Below are 9,484 nucleotides of genomic sequence, written 5' to 3' on the forward strand. Positions count from 1 at the left end.
AGTTATTCAGAACCCAGTCTTACTTAGCTAGCTCATCTACAAAACCCCTTAAAATAGTGATTTAGTACAAGACCTTGCAGCATTGTATTGGATTTTTTCCCTAATTGAGCCTTTTTGGTTTAACAAAAATTGCTTCTGAAGAACGTCACAAGAAAATTCTGTAATTAAGCTCTTAGAAGTCTAAGTAGCTGCATTGTTCAGCAGTAATTTTCTTGTGCTGCAAAGAAAAAACTATGAAGAAAACTCACCAGAAGGAAGATGGGACTAATTGCTGCCCAGCAAACTCGCCAGAACCAGCCTGGGGCAAAGCCCAACATTTCCTTCAGATCGTTGCAGAACTGGGTGATGCCTGTGGAGGCAAGCAGGAGGAGAGTGGTGACAGCAGACAGAAGTTTTCCCCAAGCAGATGCACAGCATTTTGTATAAATAACAAATGAATTCAGAATCCATTATGAAAGACATGCTCTTATAACTCTTAATTATATTAAATCCTTAATTACTCTGAATTACAGCTCTTTTAAACGTCACTGTACTTCTCTCAGAGAACAATTAATAACAGTTCTCACAGACTGGGTAATCAGTGGCTTTGTAAAAAGGTTGGGTAAACTCTTTTTCCCAGAGACATGGGTGCTGTCTGCAGGAGCAGAGGGCAGGCTGTGCTGCAGAGGCTCAGGGGTGGGTGGCACTGTGCCAGCGTGGCACCAGACATACCATAGAACCAGGCCACAGCAACAGCTTCCAGGAACACGACGGTCAGCACAGCTGGACCAGTGGCATACTCCTCAAACAGCTTCACCACGTACGCTCCTCCCTGGAAAGGAGATGAGACAATGAGTGAGCCAGAGCTGCAGCGATGGAACAAGGCTGCTGTGTATCACTGCCACTCCCAGGTGGGTAGTTCAGCCAGTGCTGTCACTTTGTGGCTGCTCCTGCCAGGGAAACCCTGGAGCGTGCTGCTCATCTGCTCACTCTCTGTGAACATACTTAACCAGGGGAGCTGCCATGGAGATAAACTAAAACTGAATCTGCCTGCAGGCCTAGCTGGATTTGAATGAACACCTGGGGGGGGTGATGGGACAGTGTTGCATGGCATCTTCTTACTCCAGCTTGAGTCAGAGTTGCTGAACAGGAGAGAAGTACAGTGTTACTTTGCTGTCTTTCCATTTGGGATCCAGGATCATGAAGGAAGAGGGCATTGTCTCAGAGAGGAACCAAGTCTCCTTTTACAGCAAATACTTCAAATAAGAAGGAAGTTGCACATTAACGAGCAAGTGGAGTGAAATGTTACAGGAAAGCCAAGTATTTTTTCCTTGTCCCCATGATCATTATTCTAAATGTTGCTTGTGAAAATGAAATCCCACAAGCCCCACAGAGACTTTGGTGTGGCTGGTTATGAAGTCTGATTTCATGAGGAAGATGCAGGAAATTCATTGCTAGAAATTTCTGGAGAACAGCAACAGTCAATTACAGCATTTTCTAGCAGATAATTTTTTTATCATTCTTTTTAAAATTCAAAATACATTTCAAGGACTGCAAAAATTAAAAGAATTCTTATTATTTGAAAACATGGAGCTTTTGAGAACCATAAGCAAACCACATAAAGTGTGGAAGGTTATCTGCTTACTAGTTCAGCAGTTGGAGTAGTGGCTGTGTCATTTATGATGTGTAGCAAATTAGAGTTTTACTGATTTGCAATGGGATCGTTTTCCTAATGAGAGATGCTGTTCATCTTCATTCCAAGTAAAGATTTCTAATGCATAAAGGCTGGAGATTTAATCTGGTTTCTCCAAAATCTTCAAAAACTACTACTCTCTCCAAGATGTCATTTGCAGGAAACTGCCAGTAAGGATACGTGAGGAGTGGGTGAAATACTTACAAATGTCAGGGTTGCTAGTGACCCCAAAAAGCAAACGATGGTCAGACCAAGGACAAACAATTCCCTGCATTTGCTCCAGACATGTGGGAATTCATCCAGTACTCCAGTAATCACCCCCTCTAGTCCTGCAAACTGAAAAGCATGGAAAAATCAGGGGAAAATAGAGGGCAGTCTCACCTGTTTTAAAGCATGTTTCAATGCTTAAAGGAACTTTAAAGCTTTGATGCACTGGTGACTTATTCTGCCTGTAGGGTTGGTGTGACCATTGATTAGACAGTCTTTCTTTGGAACTTTAAAACTCTTTAAGGTGGGGATTTAGTCTTCCCACATCTCTAGGGCGTGCCTATCACCCAGAGGAAGTGTGTATTACCAGCAGTAGGATGCCAGTAAGTGCTAGGTGGCTCAGTAGAACCAAGGTTGTGCAATCAGCTGAGTTGAGCTTTCGTGGGAAGAGCTGATTCTCAGTCTGTAAAAACAGGCTCAACATGGCAAGTTTTTCAAACATCTCCTTTTCACCGTGGTGCTGGGAAGACCACCTCCAGTTTATACCTTTTAAATCCAGCTAGTGTGAAAAAAATTCCAGGCTTTAATAATTGCTTTCTAAGTTTACAAGTAGAAGAGAGAAGATGGAAGGCTACATTCCACCAGGAGTTTATGAATCAAGCGCTTTGCTTGTGCTTCCAGATCTGTTACTAATAGTCACAGTATGACACTGACAGAGCATTTAATTTTAGGTCAAAACTAGAGTGGTAGTTGTCTTACAAAAGGCACATGGCGATGCCAATCCTGCTTTAAACCCTTCAATGATGGTACAGGAGTTGGAATTCTGTTTCTTCTGCTGTTTGGGGGGGTAAGGCCATACACCACCTAGCCAAGAGGTCAATCTACTCACCGTGCTGTCCAGTCCCAGTGTGAGCAGCATCAGGAAAAAGATGATGGCAAAGAAAGTGGAAGCAGGCATGTTTGCAATGGCCTCAGCATACGTGATGAAGAGAAGGCTGGGTCCTGGTTTTAAAATGGAGAATTAGGACTAACTGTTATGTTTAGCTGTATGTATAACAGTGCCCTTACCATAAAGTCTGTATCCTGAGTTATATACTAAATATCTCACATCATTTGTGCTGTCCTCAATCTAGAAGATAACATACAAATAGGTTCTATCTTAGAAACAGTTTGAGAGATGTGTACAAAAAGTTTGCCTACCAGTGTCTTTGGCAACCTCTGATACGTCTTCATTCCTCATCTCAGCCATGTATCCCAGCACAGTGAACATGACAAATCCAGACACAAAGCTGGTCATGCAGTTCATGGTACTGGTAACCAGAGCATCCCTGCAACAGAACACCTAACTCGTATCAGGGGATCAGCAAAGGGAGGTTCACTACCAGATGGGGTGAGTTAATGATCTGGATAGACTCCTAGAAAAACTGGGGGAATACAGTGAAAAAAACAAGCAGCAGATTTGAAAGACAGGAAGAAAGCCAACCATGATTACTTTTGATTCTTCAACTTGAAACAGGTGCTGTAAGGTTAGTCTGACACTGGGTTGAATGCTGGGTATACACTGGTGTTTTTTTAAAAAAGGAATTACTATAGGAATATAAAGAATTGAGAATTTTCATTTACAAGTTGTAAATAGAATTTTATAAGATAACAAGGAAACAACTATCAGTTACAGTTCAGCTCAAGGTTCTAATTTCCTAACTCACTGCTAAGCTTCAATAATTATGTGATTGTTTGGCAGGGGTTCAGTCCATTTTGTTGGTGAGTTTCTACATCTTAGACTCCTTGCTGTAACTGGTGGAGATTCTCTTTAGAGTAGGCACAACAAAGAAGAAATGTTTTAGGCTGGAGGTTCTTTCAATAAGCACTTTTGTTCTATTACACTTCTGTCTGATTTGTATATCCACAGGTCTGACAATTCAGTGTTTCTTTTTCATAAATACCCACAGTTACATTTTTTTAACTCAATTTTACTTATTATAGAATAACGTAGAACTCACTTGTAGCAGTTGTTGTGGAATTTGTTGTAGCTGGCATAAGCCAACAGGACCCCAAAACCTGGACCAAGGGAGAAAAATATCTGAGCTGCTGCATCCACCCAAACCTGAAAAATATTGAAGAACAAGAAAAAATTACATGAAACTGAATGAGTTTGGCATATCCAGAATATCACTTATGCCTATAAAACTGTGTTTCTAGACTAGTCTACCTATTTCCTAAGGAAATGTTTGTCTGACAAACATTTCCTTAAGAAAGCATATTGAAATACAGATATTTGTTGTAGATCTGTGAGAGCTGTAAATGTCCACTATAACTTCAGTGCCTATTCAGTGCTAATTGTAGCTCTTTACTCTGTTGTAAGTACTCGCTGGCAGTTTCACTGCTGATGGCGTCTTAGAATAATTCCCAGTGGTTTGCCTGTCATCATTTTAACACAGGTTTTGCAATGTATGGAGGACTTGCTGTCCATGATTTTGTGGTGGGCTTGGCTCACCTTCCTCCAGCTCTGTCCTGTGGAATAGCCCTGTGTTTGGCTGTGTGTCTTCCAGGCTGAGCAGCAGATGGTCACTGCCCAGATTTTTCCTAGATTTATGGAAATACATTTGACAGTTTGGATGCAGATCTAGTCCTTAGGACTCAATTCAGCTTTATTGTAGCCATGACAGATGTAAGTGTGATGATCTTGTTATGAAAAGCCTGTTGTGCTTGAAAAGTGGCCACAGCTTAATGAGTAGTGTTCCTAAAGTACAGTATCAGTTCTCCTTCTGAAGGTGAGAGTCCTCATTCGTTTATCCTCTTTTGATTGAAACATGGAGTTCATTACAACTCATTTCTAATATTCTCTTCCATCATGTGAGGCCATCCTGTATCATCCAGAGACAGAGAGTGCTGTCATCGTCCAGCACACAGATTGCAATCTGCTGTCCTCACTTCAGATATGTCCAATACAATATCAATGCCCTTTATTGCTTTTGCAGAAGATGTGGTCCCTTATTGGAGAAGCTGCTTTATCAGAGACTGGTGTCTTTTCATTTCCTCTTCATTCAAAACTCCGTATCAGCTGGGCAGCTGTAGACTTGCAAACATTAGAATTTTTAATCTTTGTATTTGTAGTATTTATTGCTTTGGGTTTTTTTCCATCACTCTCCTCACTAGACACTTTCATGGGCAGTGAGGTAAGCGCAGCCTTAAGCCTGATGGACTACTTGTCATCCACAGAGTTCAGAGCTGAATCAGATACCAGAAAGCCTGGGGTTTGTTGGTTAGCTCATTCTTGTCCTCATTCCTCCTTTCTTTGCAGATCTTGGTGGTGTTTGCAGGCCTAACTGATTTATTCCTTCTCCACATGCACTTGCATACATTACTGAGTCATGGTACCGAGAGTCTCCTTGGGTTTATCTGCCAAAGCTTGTCACATAGCAGAGAGCTGAAGCTTCAGTTCTAGTAACCTGCACTATTTAAACAGAGGCACTTGTGAACACCATTGGGCTGTGGAAGAGCTTGCCCAAGTGTGCAACAATCCTCTTACAGCCAGAAAAACTGCTGCTAGACCTGTTCTCAGGGCTTAGTAAATTGAGTTTGCTCAGTGTGACTGTTAAAGGCAAAGGATTTTGTTGCAGCATAGCAGCAATTGTAGCTTCTTGCTCAATGTCAGGCTGTTCAACATTTTCCTGGTGAAAAAATGTTTGGTCAGTTGTTTTCTTTCTAATTATATCACTAATTCTATTTCTCCACTGTGTGGGAGCTCTACTATTAGTTAAAGCTAAACTGATCTTTAAAAAAACCTTTATAATTATGGAAAGCACAGCACGACTGTTTAAGCAGCAGCAAGAAGTCAGGCTTTTAAGTCCATGCTGACATCTGTTCAATCATGCTCTACACTGAAAACAGACATTGAAGTATATACATGCTGATAGGCTAAAAGCAAATCTCCACCCTTTTATAATGTTTTTTACCTCAGTGGCCAGGAGTTTCTGCCAGTCAGGTTTCAAGTAGTAGATGACACCTTTCCAAGCCCCAGGCAGAGTTGCACCTCTCACTAGCAGGATGAAGAGTATGATGTAAGGGAATGTGGCAGTCACCCATACCACCTGTGAGGGGAAGCAGAAAGTGCATTTGCCATGGGTAGAAAGTTAGCAGGTTGTAATAAAAATGAGATATTATAGCTCTTAGCATTTATAACATCTTCACGTGAACTTCTCAGGAGGTCTGTAAACAGGCAGTCTGCACATCTGTACCCACAATTTCTCTTGGTGAGGCTGTTCTTGTCTGAAGAACAGTGGCATAACTTATTGTTTTGTATTACTTGGATAATAGAAGCAGCCACTTTACAGTGCTTCCCAAATACATGAGCCTATAATCTCTGTCATGGAAACAATCCAAGAGAATTCTCTGTCAAGTTAATTGGTTCATTTAGGACTGCTGCATGACTGTACTGTACCAAGTTTGTCTTTTGCATTCACCTTGCCAGATGTTTTGACCCCTTTCCAGATGCTGAAGTATACAATGGTGAAGATTAAAAATAAACAGAGGGTCAGTTGCCAGCTAATGCCCCCCAGGTTATCCAGCCCATTGGACCTGTGCACTTGTAGAACTTGGCGGCTGAAAGAGGAAAGAAAAAAACAGTGTAGATATTCTTTTAACAAATGCTTATGTGTGCTTTCAACAGTCCCATACCATGGGTTGAGCATTACAAGTAAATCCTGAGGTCTTGATAAGGAGTCTTCAGACTCGTGTAATTTTGGATTTTTTTTTTAATTAGGAGTTTGATGTTAATGGTGCACCACTGATGATAAAGCATAAGCAACAACAGATTAACAGCAGTTGGGAATCTCTGATCTAAAACAGAGTACCCTCCCATGCCCCCCCTAAGCTTACATACACCTACAAATTTTCAGTTATTTGCTTTAGAAATGGGTACCAGTAATAAACAGCTCTACTCCCCCTCCAAAACAAGCCTCCTGCACGTTCCACCCTTCTGTCTAACGTTCCTGTCCTCACTTACATGCACTTACGTGTAAAACTCCTCGGCGGGGGAGGCAGAGTGTGGTGCCCAGCTGGCGTTGGCCCTGCCCAGGTCAGTGCAGTTGCCCGTGTTCCAGGCGTTCGTGCAGCTGGTCCAGGGCAGCTCCGCCGTGAAGGACGACACGAGGTAGTAAAAGGCCCAAGCCATGATGGTGTTGTAGTAGGAGGCTACGTAAAGATCTATTATACAGATGGCAAAGCCGATCCCTGGTGAGGCAGGAAACAATCACATGAAGTGAGTGTAAGTTTTAAGCCAAAAACGAGAGGGAAGGAATTGGTTATCGGCTACAATTAGTGACTGAGGCAGCTCTGCAGGAGGTCCATGTACCCTCTCAAGTGTTTACAACACTGGAATTTCTTGTGGCTTTGGAAACACTCAGGCTCCAATTCCAAAAAAAAAAAAAAGCATCCTTAATCAAGACAGAACATGCTTATGTAGTTTTTTTCATCCATTCCTAAATTCCTGCAGTGTAGAAATAGGCATCTGGAGCTCTTGGTAAATAAAAAGACAAGACCAGAACTGCAGCCCTGGGAGCAAGGGTAAACGAGGAAATTGAACAGGACCTAGAAGACTCTGGTAGGATAGCAATTAACAAACCAGGATGAAGATGGGAAATGATTTATTTGTGATATTTTTGTAATAGAGATAGCAGATCTTTATACTTGCCTGGTTTTCAATTTTGCTTCAGATTCAGTAATGTTGCACTTTATCAATTACATTTTGGGGTTTGGGTTTTTTTGTATAAATATCTATTTTCAGGCTTGGAACAGAGAAAGTGGTCTGGCCTCTGATCAGTTTGAGAGTTGCTTGTCAAAGGTATATAAGAACGTAAACACACACATCTGCAGGTGTAAAGTTTTATGAAAGCTTTCTTTGTAAAGCCAAAACCTGGTGCAGAACAAGCCTTACTTTGTTTTATGAGATTTTCAATTTTTTTTCCTGAAATTTCACCTTTATAAGAAGAACCTCCAGTTACTCAGAAAGCTCCTAGTAATTTTCCATTTCCCTTCTTTACCTTTGAATATAGGACATATTTTTCTCCAAATTGAAATACATCCATTCCTGTGGTACTGTCCTAGTGCTAGTTCCATGTAGAAGAGAGGAATTCCTCCAAAGATGGCCATAATTGTGTAAGGAATGAGGAATGCTCCTGCAAGAGAAAGAAAACATGATTGTAATTCTTCATAGGACTTATATTCCAACACTACCAGCACCCCATAAAGAACAGTTCATTCTACCCTACAGGGAAAATGCATATTCCCTCCCTAGCCAGTGTGCCACACTGATTTACTGTGGAATTTCTCATGAGAGTATCTACTTAGCAGTGTGAGTAAGGAGAAACACTCAGGCCAAACTCCTCACGCTGGTGTAACAAATACACACAGGATTCACCACACTGTACTGGCTACAGTGGATACAATTGTCAGATGGGCTACAGATAAAATGATTTATTTCTTTGTTACATCAGGGAGACAAAAGTCCCTTCCAAGATCTCTTTGATTAGATTTATATTTTGGATGCTATGTCAGTGAGTCTAAGGTCTGGCCTTCCTGGTGACTTGTTTTTGACGTGGTGCTTCATCTGATTTTAAAATATTCCTCGGGACAGGGATTTAGTCTTTTCTCTTGGAAGGTGGTTCTGCACCTAACTGGTGCTCAGCTTCTAGTTGTACTAATTTTTTAGATCTTATTAAATAGCTTTTCTTCTACCTTGGTGTGTCTGATTATCCTGTCCTAGTATTTATGGTTTCCAGTCTGTTTGAAAAGTAAATATTTTCCCCTTGGTCATTTGTTATACATGACATTTAGATAAGCCACTAAATCATGCATTTATAAGCAAGGAAGTTCAGCATCAAGGAACAACATAGAGAACCAGTCACTGACCTCCTCCGTTTTGATAGCATATATAAGGAAATCTCCACACATTTCCCAGATCCACTGCATATCCAATGACAGAGAGAAGAAAGTCAATTTTTTTACTCCAGGTCTCTCTGTCTTCTAACTCCATCAGCTGCTGCTGGCCTTCTGCTCCACAGGTGGTAGAAGTGGTGGTTGTAGTGGTGGTTGTAGCTGCTGGGGCAGTGCACTGGGCACCTTCCACCTCCCCCATTCCACTGCAGGGAGCAGAGCTCTGAACCCCTGAATAACCATTTGAGATCTGAGCTGCCTCCCCTTTATTCCCCTGGCTGAGATGGGCTTTATTGCCATCCTCCACGAGCCGTAGGGCAGATTTAGGGTCCCTGACCAGAAGTCCATTCTCTTTACAGTCTTCTTCATTACAGTCTGAGACATCTTTCTTGGAAGTCAGTGGCTCAGTCTCATTGCTTGTTACCTTTTTTTCCATTTTTTCCAAGATTTGTTCTGATCACTTGCAGATGGACAGCAGCACAGAGTCCCCTTGGGGCTTGTTTTCCCCCACTTTTATTCCCAGCAATTTTAGAATTCCTCTTCCATATTTAAATCCATCAGACTGAAGGCACAAACACCATCTAAGAAATGATAAATAGTTAAAAACCTGTTACAGGGCTTACCAATGCTGGTAACTTTCAAGTTAGAACTGACAGATTCTGAGATTAAAAT

The 9,484-nt window shown here is 41.5% G+C and overlaps 1 protein-coding gene across 1 annotated transcript in view; it reads right to left on the reverse strand.

Annotated features, from left to right (window-relative positions):
- SLC6A4 (solute carrier family 6 (neurotransmitter transporter), member 4) overlaps positions 1–9,262 on the reverse strand; it is a 12,291-nt gene extending 3,029 nt beyond the window's left edge. Inside the window, exons 1-11 of the mRNA XM_008938261.1 lie at positions 8,789–9,262; positions 7,921–8,055; positions 6,895–7,111; positions 6,343–6,481; positions 5,836–5,970; positions 3,880–3,983; positions 3,080–3,207; positions 2,769–2,881; positions 1,877–2,008; positions 712–811; positions 249–349 (exon numbers count right to left, since the gene is read on the reverse strand). Of these exons, the coding sequence (XP_008936509.1) occupies positions 249–349; positions 712–811; positions 1,877–2,008; positions 2,769–2,881; positions 3,080–3,207; positions 3,880–3,983; positions 5,836–5,970; positions 6,343–6,481; positions 6,895–7,111; positions 7,921–8,055; positions 8,789–9,248 (1,764 nt within the window). The 5' untranslated portion in view covers positions 9,249–9,262. The remainder of the gene's footprint in view (positions 1–248; positions 350–711; positions 812–1,876; positions 2,009–2,768; positions 2,882–3,079; positions 3,208–3,879; positions 3,984–5,835; positions 5,971–6,342; positions 6,482–6,894; positions 7,112–7,920; positions 8,056–8,788) is intronic.
- Positions 9,263–9,484: the final 222 nt, after the last annotated feature.

This window comes from Merops nubicus, unplaced genomic scaffold (genome assembly GCF_000691845.1).
Source record: "Merops nubicus isolate BGI_N331 unplaced genomic scaffold, ASM69184v1 scaffold7964, whole genome shotgun sequence".
Taxonomy (NCBI): Eukaryota; Metazoa; Chordata; class Aves; order Coraciiformes; family Meropidae; genus Merops; species Merops nubicus.